This window comes from Panthera leo, chromosome B2 (assembly GCF_018350215.1).
Source record: "Panthera leo isolate Ple1 chromosome B2, P.leo_Ple1_pat1.1, whole genome shotgun sequence".
NCBI lineage: Eukaryota > Metazoa > Chordata > Mammalia > Carnivora > Felidae > Panthera > Panthera leo.
Window position 1 is genome coordinate 52,606,438 of NC_056683.1, and position 10,786 is coordinate 52,617,223.

The 10,786-nt window shown below is 38.8% G+C and overlaps 1 protein-coding gene across 1 annotated transcript in view; it reads right to left on the reverse strand.

Moving 5' to 3' along the window:
• The window catches only part of HMGCLL1 (3-hydroxymethyl-3-methylglutaryl-CoA lyase like 1), a 194,963-nt gene extending 187,321 nt beyond the window's left edge, over positions 1-7,642 (reverse strand). Inside the window, exon 1 of the mRNA XM_042939078.1 lies at positions 7,496-7,642. Coding sequence (XP_042795012.1) covers positions 7,496-7,603 — 108 coding nt within the window. The 5' untranslated portion in view covers positions 7,604-7,642. The remainder of the gene's footprint in view (positions 1-7,495) is intronic.
• Between the last annotated feature and the right edge of the window lie 3,144 nt (positions 7,643-10,786).

The window sequence follows — 10,786 nt, forward strand, 5'->3', positions numbered from 1 at the left end:
AATACAGAACTCATACAAAATATTGTATCTTAATTAAAAAAATATGAGAAATATATATAAAAGCTGCATCTCGGATGTGGGATGTATGGAATGAAGTATCCATAGGAGCATCCTTTCCAATGGTACAGAGACCAAGCCACAACCATCAGGGTTTCTGTTCTTGATCTCAGCATTCATTCACCAGCCAGGCATTTCCCTTCAGGAATCAACATGTGAACAACCTTAACAAAAATGTTTTTGTTTTTGTTTTTGTTTTCAAAACACATGTAAGTCAATTCAAACTAAAGGGGACTCCAAGATGTGCAGTCTCCATGCTCAAGAGATGAGGACTCTCTCAAAATGCAATAAATCCAGGTCCTGACGGATGCCAAGATACCCAAAGAGAACCACATCCATCAAGACTGTTGAGGATCAAACACGTGATGACCCACTTTATTTTACAATACTGTTTCTTGGGTCATTCCCCAAAAAATTATTCCCAACAACAATCTACTTCTTCTATAGAACCCCACATAGTTCTCTGCCTTTCTCGTTATGTGAAGACTCAAGACTCCTAAGTTTTCCATCTGGAAACAGCTCTGTAATAACAAACTCCACTATAATCATAACCTCTGAACTGAACATTCCCATCATCTTATGGCCTCAAATGAAGACTTGATCACTAGTGTGGAAAGCATCAGACCTAGAACCCTCTCACATAGAGACTGCTTAGTTTCCTACACCTTGCTAGTGACCAAAAGTATGGATGGCATCTTTGGTTTCTATTACTTCCTGAAAATTGTTGCACTTTTTTACTCATATAAAAACTCCTGCTCCTTTGAGATCCATGTGATTTGGCTATACTGTCCTTCATCTCTGTTTGAAGACTTGTATCCCTTATCTACCAAAGCCAGGAGAACTTAGTTTTCTACTGTTCCCTTATCCCCACATTTTGAGATTGTTCTGCAGTGCGTTCAAGGTCCTGGTGAACCTGCCATCCACTATTCGACTTCCACTGAAATTTACTCAGTTAACTTCATCTGAGCCATTAAATCGCATGGCCATACAAAGGGCTCGTCACTGCTTGTGACTGTTCACTTTATAAGCTTCTGATCACAAATATGTGTATTTTCAACTTTCTAATTTTGTTGTGTCCATGAGTAAAGTCTTTGGACTCTACTTTCACCTACCTGTCAGAGATCTTATGTTAACAAAAACAGTCTTGAGAATGGCCATATACCTGGTAACGTGCTATGCAAGGAGCCATGGTGTAATAATGAAACAGACTTTTGTTAAAGATGAATGAGTTCACTCTGTGAAGTACATATTTTGTTCCAAACAATCATACTGATTTAAATATCAAGTAATAATACTAAAAAGTATAAACAGCCTCAGAGATAAAAACTATAAAGTGGTGAGGCTGGCAGACGTGGCAGACAGGATAAACACATCAACAGTCACAGAAAGTCAGTTACTGAAAGGTACAGACTATCAGGTAAGCAGCTTATAAGAGACATTTAAAGCAAAATGATAGAGAAATGAGAGTGCCTTAAGACACTTCACATGTTTTGAAAAAGACTAACATTACATGAGCTAAACATTCAAATAAGGAAAATGAAAATGTTAATTCAAAAACACAGAAGTAGATTTTTTCAAGAAATAGAAATTAGTTTTTGGCACATCATACATATGCACAAAGATACAAACATATACATGTACACAAGAGGATCAACAAACCTACAAAATACTTTTCAAATGAACTAATAAAATACATGGATTTCCAGAAAGGCTTAAGAATTGACAAAAAGAATGAAACAGAAATAATGCAATGCAAAGGATTAAAAAGAAAAGGTTCATGACAAAAATATGTTTACAAACCTCACGCCCATAAAATCAAAGATTTGAGATAAACATATCAATAGAGACAAAATATTATAAAGGGATTATCCATATAATCATTCATTGATTTATTCAAAAATTTTACTGAACTATGTCACACATAAGTAAGTAGTATATTGTTTCTCTAAAGCCAGATACTTAAGTTGAGCATAATTTTCTTCTTTTAAAATCTTTCAGGGGCGCCTGGGTGGCTCAGTCGGTTAAGTGGCCGACTTCAGCTCAGGTCATGATCTCACGGTCTGTGAGTTCGAGCCCCATGTCAGGCTCTGTGCTGACAGCACAGAGCCTGGAGCCTGCTTCAGATTCTGTGTCTCCCTCTCTCTCTGACCCTCCCCCGTTCATGCTCTGTCTCTGTTTCAAAAATAAAATCTTTCATAATTTTTATTTATAGTGAAAACCATTGGAATAGTCTATTTTTCCATAAAGTATGATTTTTTCCTGAAGCATCCAATCATCTTTTTATTCCTTTTTTTTTCTTTTTGAACTTTAAGTTGTTACTCTATACAAATATCCATCTATAAGTAAGTTCTGTGAATCTAATGTAAGCATAGCAACTATAGTTAATAATACTGTATTGGGGCACCTGGGTGGCTCAGTCGGCTGAGCATACGACCTTAGCTCAGGTCATGATCTCACCGTTTGTGGGTTCAAGCCCCACATTGGGCTCTGTGCTGAAAGCTCAGAGCCTGGAGCCTGCTTCGGACTCTGTGTCTCCCTCTCTCTCTCTGCCCCTCCCCTGCTCACGCTCTGTCTCTCCCTCTCTCTCAAAAATAAACATAAAAAAAAATTTAATAATCCCAGGATGTGTGTTGGTATCTTATAGATAGCAGCTAAGAGTATAGTAAAAACAGTATATAATTAACAAGCTATTGGAGGGGGAAAATTAATAATAATAGGTCATTTCAAAAGAAGCTATAAGAGGAGAAAAAGGGGGAAGGAGTCAAAATGGAAGGGAAAAAAGAGGGAAAAAACACTTGAGACAAATAAAAGAAAAAAAATTGAAATGGTATTTTTTTCTCTTCTGAAAATTCCTCCCTAGTCCTAAGATATTTAGTAAATGTGCTACCAACTGCATAGATGCAAACTAAAAAGCATGCAGTCACATTATCCTCTGATTAAATTTAAGCAGAAATATATTCAGTTTAAAATTCTAGAGAAATTTGAACACCAAATCCTTTCTTTGAATCACAATTTTTGCAGAGAGCCAATGTAACTTAAAGGAATCAGGATATGATGTACAATAACTATAAAGTTAATGTCACATAATCTACAATTTTGCTTTTATGCATCTAATACATTTAAAATCATTTGAATTAGAATTTAGATTGTTCAGAATTTTATTGTCACATGGGTTATTAACATATGAAGAAACTGAGGCACCTGGGTGGCTCAGTGTTAAGGGTCTGACTTCAGCGCAGGTCATGATCTCACCCTTTGGGAGTTCGAGCCCTGCATCAGGCTCTGCACTGACATTGCAGAGCTTCTTGGGATTCTCTCTCCCTCCCTCTCTCTCTGCCCCACCACGCCCGACTCTCTGACTCTCTCTCTCTCTCAAAATAAATAAACTTTCAAAAAAAATAATATAAGAAGAAATTTAGATACTGCTTATGTAGCACTTGGAAACCAAAAAGGAATTGCTTTCCCAGGTTACATTTGATTTGATCACATTGAATCAAAACCTTGAAACATACCAATTAAGCCAGTTGCTTCATACCCATTTTAAGAGACACACATAGGAAATCAAACAGGCCTTAAGAGATACCTTGAACCATAGAATGATCTATTTTAACAGCCTCGTCTATTGACAGAGTCTTCTGTAAAACCAGCGCCATTAGCAAAATATTAGAAACTCAAAGAATTTAATTAGTGGAGCTGTGGTACAGTAAGCCTTTCATTTACAATGACCCATTTTGTATTTGATAATAAATTGTGAAACTTCCAATGTATGTATACTTACACATACACACACTCAATATTTATTTTTAATCCTAATAATTTATCAGGGATACATTATTACCACTCATGTGTAAATGGAAATTTTAAGATCTAGCCAGGATATCGCCTACACAAAATCACAGAATGACTTGGTAGCAGAAAAAGATCTAGGTTTCCAATCTTCTATTGATTGCCTAGCGCAGGATTCTTTCAAAATACAACATTCTATGTGTCCCAACTGTTACCAAATTGTTTCAAATCACAGGGGACCTGCTCATCATTCTCTCTGCCAGATTTTATGGTGAACAAATGATTAAGCATTCTGCTGTCTCTGCACAAACCCCAGAATCCATTTTCAAATCTCCTCCCCATCAAACCTGAGTAGCCTCTACGAGATGAAGAGGTAAGACCGAAACAGAGTAATATCCATCTTCTATCACTAAGACCAAACTGTATTGACACCAAGTATTCATTCTCCTAACATTAGCATTCATTTAACTAATATTTATCATTGAACTGTGATGTATCCATCATTGATCTGGCAAGTGCTAACAAGTATTTCATGGTCCGCATAAGCATAAGAAAAACATCCATTCATTTGTTCATTCAAGAAGTATTTACTGGCCATTAAAAACTAACCAGACATTCTGTTACTTGCTGAGAATGGTATATGTTTCCCTTACTTTTATGATGCTTTGAATCTGGTAGGGAACTAAACATCAAATAATCACAGAAATAAATATATAATTCATATTATATATGATGAATTGTGCACTAAGCAATATAGGATAGCAAGGGTTGCCTATCTTAAGGGTCTTGGCAAGATTTCATGGGAACACAATATTTGAGTGAAGATCTGAAGGGTGAAAAGAAGTTAATTCGCTGAAAAGAATCTTCCCAGCAGAAGAGAGAATGATCAAAGATCGTGGTTCCAGAAGAAACATTATTAAGAATTCACAGAAGGCCACTGTGGCAAGAACAAAAGGATACCTCTAGATGGTGTTGCAGAGAGATGCAAAGAAAATACCATTTGAAGCTTCAGAGACACTTTATTTTATTTTTTTTTTTAATTTACTTATTTTTGGGACAGAGAGAGACAGAGCATGAACGGGGGAGGGGCAGAGAGAGAGGGAGACACAGAACCGGAAACAGGCTCCAGGCTCCGAGCCATCAGCCCAGAGCCTGACGCGGGGCTCGAACTCACGGACCGCGCGAGATCGTGACCTGGCTGAAGTCGGACGCTTAACCGACTGCGCCACCCAGGCGCCCCCTTCAGAGACACTTTAAAAGTTGTGGTATTCATTCCTAATAGTAATGGACATTCATAGAAGGCTGTAAAATTGGGGAACAGCAGGATTCTATTTGAAGTAGAGAAAGTCTCCCAACTAGCCATACAAACAGTGGATTGAAGAAACCTCACTCGTTAATAGTCCACGAGAGATAATGCCATTTTAAAATTGGTAGCAGCAGTAAAGTTGGAAAAATATAGATGGATTTGAGAGAAAGTCAAGATGTAAAATTGCAGGACTTAGTGATACTTTGGATGTAGGAAATGAAAATAAAGAGCTCTTGGTTTGTGGTTTATAGAAAGGAATGAACTGTGATGGGGTTCTTAGGAAATACTGGAGAAGTTCTGGAGATTAGGGAGGGAGAACACAAATCTAGTTTTGGAAATGCTGAGTCTGAATTGCTTTTCCAATTTGAAAATGATGATGTCAAATGAGCAGTTGAACGTGAGGACTGGAGTCTAAGAGGGAGATGGGAAAATAAATCTGGATAAATAAATACACTGTATATATATATACACACACACACACACACACACACACACACACACACAATATAAATAGTAACTGAAACTGTGAGTGTGGTAAGAAGTCATGAGGAACTGATGATTTCCCAGACTGGTAGAGGCCACTAAGTCAGGCTGGTTCCAGATTTAGGAACCACAGAGGTAGGCCTTAAAGCAGTTACAGGTGTTGTTAAACAGATGCCAAGGGAGGAGATCAATTGCAATGAGTGAAGTGTCAGGTGTCAGGTACCAGGTGTCAATGGTGCTGTGAGTTCAAATAAGATTTAAAAATTACAATTCAACAAGATTGGGACTAAAACATAATTATACATAAAGTGCCATGAGAGCACAGAAATGGGTCTTCAACTGTAGACAGGGCAAAGAGTTGGTCAAAGGAAGTGACATTTAAGCTGTGTTTGAAAAATGAATAGGAGTTTCCCAGGCAAAGCAGTCAGGGGATAAAAGGGCAGTATTTAGAGAACATATAGCTGTTTCTCATACTGCTAGTCATTTTCAATTACCTGCTTCCACATATTAACAGGGCAAAGTAGACATGCGCAGGTAGCAGCCTAGCCTCCATCATTGCCCCCACAGAATTAGAACGTAAGGGAGAGAAATACAATGTTAACACAGCAACAAAAGTCATGTAAAGTCTCAGAGTTAGGGAATAAAAATTAAGGATTCCTTATTATATAACAGACTGAATATGAAAGTTAACAGTTACAATAAAAATCGAATTAGAATGCAAAAAAATTAAATAGACATGTAAACATACAAGAATAACTTTCTCTTTTGTGAATTCTCAGCAACAGGCTTTGAACCAGATGACCATGGCCATCTTTTAAGTAATCAGAAGCAATGTATCTTCTGATTGATTTTGAAGGAATCCACAAATGCTGAATTCTGATTTGTAGAAACAAGATTACAATTTCACATAAGGATACACTAAATGGAGAATACACTAAATGTAAAACTACAGGAAAAGGGATACCCAGTATTAGAATAGTTGATTTAAAGCCACATAGTAAAATGTTTACCTACTAAAATAATTAACACAAGTTATTATTTTGTTTACAAGAATAAACATTTTGCATTCAGCAAAACAAAAAAGAGCTAAACCTTTATACTATTCCTTCCTTTGTCCATGGTTTAACGTTCATATAAACAATGATCAATGTCACTGCTTGCAAAATTTTACATTTTGACTCTTTTAAAGGAAAAGCAAATATATATTTCTTTTTTACCTGCCATTTGAGAATGCATTAGGCTGCAAACATGTGGATACTATTAAGTTGCCTGTTGTCTCAAAATGGGTATTCAGGAATCACATAGAAATAAATTTTGGTTTGAAATTGCTGTTATTTACAATGTTTTTTTCAAGCTTATTCAAGTGTGTTCCAGCATAAATTGGGGGATAACTACTGGTACCACATTAGGGATAATTACTGGTACGACAGATAATTTCATTCTACCATTTTATCCTAGCCTTATATGTTGGCTTCATTCCTTTTTCTGCCACAATTTTGACAAATGTGTCCTCTTTGTTCCACAGTACAGGAAAGGAAGTGAAAACAAAGGCACTGTCCCTGGAGGAATGCCTGCAGATAAGATTATATAATGGGTCCCCTCCAAGGGGAAAAACAGAAAAGAAACAGTTTCTTTTGGGGGACCAGGAGAAGGCCACAGGTAGGGATCTTGCTGGATCTGAGCTATAGAGGCGGGTCTACATGTTCGCAGCACAGAGATGAAGGGGAATCTTTTAAGAGGTGAGGCCTAACAAAACGGAACCGCTGTTGGAAGGGCCCTAGGGTGCGGTGGCTACATAACAGGGACAGAGACCAGCTGGCAGTGTGCAAAAGGGTGGGGACACCCTGGGCCGCGAGGTAGTACCTGCGCAGGGTCAAGTGCCCCAGCCACTGAATCCCCGATCCACAGATGCTCCCGGAGAAGCTGCTGGTAGCTGAGGCAGTGCTTCACCGCTGATGGCACATTCCCCATGGCGGGGCCTGGGACTGCAGACGGCGATGGGAGTGCTCCAGGAGCCTGGAGGAGAGGGATGCGGAGCGAGCGGCGCTGGCCCCGAGCGCGCCCCTCCGAGCCACGGGCGGAGAGCACCAGCCCTGCTCCGCGCACTGCGGCGGCGCCGAGAGGGTGGGGAGCGGACGGCAGCGGCGGCTGCGCCCGGGGCAGGGAGCTCGGGAGGCACCTGCGGCGGACGCCCCCAGGACTCGCAACCGGAGAAGAAAAGGAACTGTACCCACGGCTCCTCAAGTGTGGCGCGTTTTCCTTACTGCGCTCAGCGTGCGGGGCTATCTGCACACGCCCCACTTACCGGCTTCTCACCTGGTTCAGATCCTAAGAGAAAGAAAGGGTGTAAATAAAAGGAAGGGCGCATGCGTTTTTGTGCCGGTGAGTTTGCTCAGTCCCAGCTGCAGACTTTCGTGCTTAATGTGGGTTTCTCCAGCCTTGAACTCATTTGAGTTTCTGTTTGATGATAGTAAGCTCGATTTTAAAATATTTTGAGGGCATCTGCAAAGTAAAAACACCGTGTAATAAAGAAGAGAATATACAAAGTACAAAATTGGGGGAAATATCACAGATAACTTGGTAGGTCACCACACTGTCAGTAAATTGGCACTACAAGTTAAGCACTGAGATAGAATTGAGTAAGAGATACATGGCTCAAAATTATTCAAGCCCTAAAGGCTAAATTCGTTCGAACCGACTATGCTATACAAATACCTTGGGACAATACCTTGAGACATTGAATAGGAGTACTCTTTGGTGTGGAGGGGATTGGGAAGATGGTCCTGGAACAGACCATTTCTCTACCTCCTCTCCTTTCACAAGCACACTTACATCACCTGGACCCACTCTAAATCTTTTCAGAGTGGGTTCAGCAGCTTGAGAGTGACTAGACATTCATCAAGAACAGTCTTGTGCAGCCAAGCGTGCATGGCCAGGCACACCAGTCAGCTGGACTGGTTGCTGTAGCAAATAGAAATCAGAAGCTGGCTGATGTTGCACTACCAGATGAAAGGATACAAAGATTATCTTGTGAAACAGCATAAACACACTTAGAAGGAATTTAACACCCAGAATAAGGACATAATCATTATTACTTGTGAGAATGGTAAAATTTCCATTGGTAATAGAAATAAAACACTAAAGACCAAAAAAGGCATAGAATGGAGAGGTATCACGTAGATCCTTACTGGAACAGCCTTGGAAAAGGCAGAGGATGAGGGGATCTTAGACCCCACGGCTTTGACCAAGGAGATTAACTTGGAGAACATGCTCTGAGCAGCCAAACTGAACTCATGCAATTATTGGATGCCTTTAATTCTCTAAAGCACAAAAAAATTCCAATTGTTATTTACCGGATAGTGACTATTTTATAGGCATATATTCATAGTGCTAAATCGATACTATGTCATTTTTAGCAGAGCTCAACTGTTAATTATTTTCCACACAACTGAAATGCATTTAGGTTGCAACAATGCCTATTACCATTTTTTTCTCACTGTTGTCATACTATAACAGGGAACATAAGATTTGAAAATTTTTTAAAGGACCAATTTGAACAATAGTAATATAGCAAGGTAACCTTCATAATGGAGTCAGTCCTTCAAAACTTGAAACAGTTTTGATAATTATTAGTGAAGCCTAAGCTTTTGGAAAATATGACTTCTGAGATAAGCCAAATATTGTATGTCCCTTGGTACTAAGAACACCAAGAAGTAAATTTTAGTGCTTACTAGTTTTCTAAATAGGATAGGTCTTCAGAAAATGTCATTTCCCAATGAGTTCACGAGAGTAATATAACGTTTGTTTTGTTTACAGAAAAGCCTTATAAATATGAAAATATTTGTTGGCGCAGATTAACATCATGCATTTCATATGGGAAATGCTATATCAAAAATTTAAACTATAAATACCAAAATCATTAGCAATAATAAGGACCAAATATCTGAAGAATGTATAATCTCACAAGTGAAAGGGAGTGAAAATAGATGGGCTTTTGCTGGAAGGTACAGTTTGACGTTAAAGCTAATTATGAATGAGGAAAATTTATAAATTTGAACAGTTACCTTATTGTACATCTTTCTTTTTTACTATTAGAATGAAATTCTCAATATGTACCCCTATTATTACAAATCTAAAAAGCTCTAGACGAAATGAGAATAGATAACAGCTAATCACTGTGGTAGGCAATGTAGCTCTTTCTCCCCATATGCAGGTAAAGAAACGTGGGTTCCATCAGGGCAGTAAAAGAAATATTTGTTCAATATCACAAAGTGGGACACCTGGATGGCTCAGTTGGTTAAGCATCCAACTCTTGATTTCAGCTCAGGTCATGATTTCATGGTTCCTGGGATCGACCCCAGAGCTGGGCTCTCCCTCAGAGCACAGAGCCTGCTTGGGATTCTCTCTCTTCCTCTCTCTCTCTCTCTGCCCCTCCTCTGATCATGCATCCTTGCACTTGTGCACACATTCATTCTCTCTCTCTCTCTCTCTCTCAAAATAAAAAAATAAATAAATAAACATTAAAAAAATCACAAAGTGTGTGGCATACATGATCTGCACTCTATACTACTCTCATTATGCATCAGAACTAAACTATTTCTGCTTCATTGCATTTCAACATTCAAATAATGAGAAGACACAAAAATTCAATGCAAATTTAAAAAATGAATTTCCTGTTTTCTCTACAGAATATAAGTAACTTTTAAATCATGTATATAACTTTCAATTACCTGTCTTTCCTGGATTGTTCTCAACTCCCTTCCCTCCTTAAGCTCCTACTCAAAATCCAATCTCTCAAGCAGAGATGTTAATTAATATCTTGGACCCATCCATTGTCTCTTTTTGTTCTGTTGCCTTCTCTCTGCCACATTTCTCTTTGAAAGGCACCACCTATAGCATAGTGAGGGAGAGCCCAAGAACTGGTTTTAGAGTATCTGAGATGGGAGACTGATTCCACCACTTAGGAACTGAGTGATCTTCAGCAAGTTCTTTAGCCTCTGTTTCATTACATGTAGATGGGTGATGATAAAGTTTCTCACCTGAGAGAGCTGTTGCAAAGATGATATGGGCTAGACTATATAAAGTCATCAACACATGGTCTCTGGCACATAGTAGGCACCCAATAAAATTTAACTATTACTGTAGCCTGGTTTT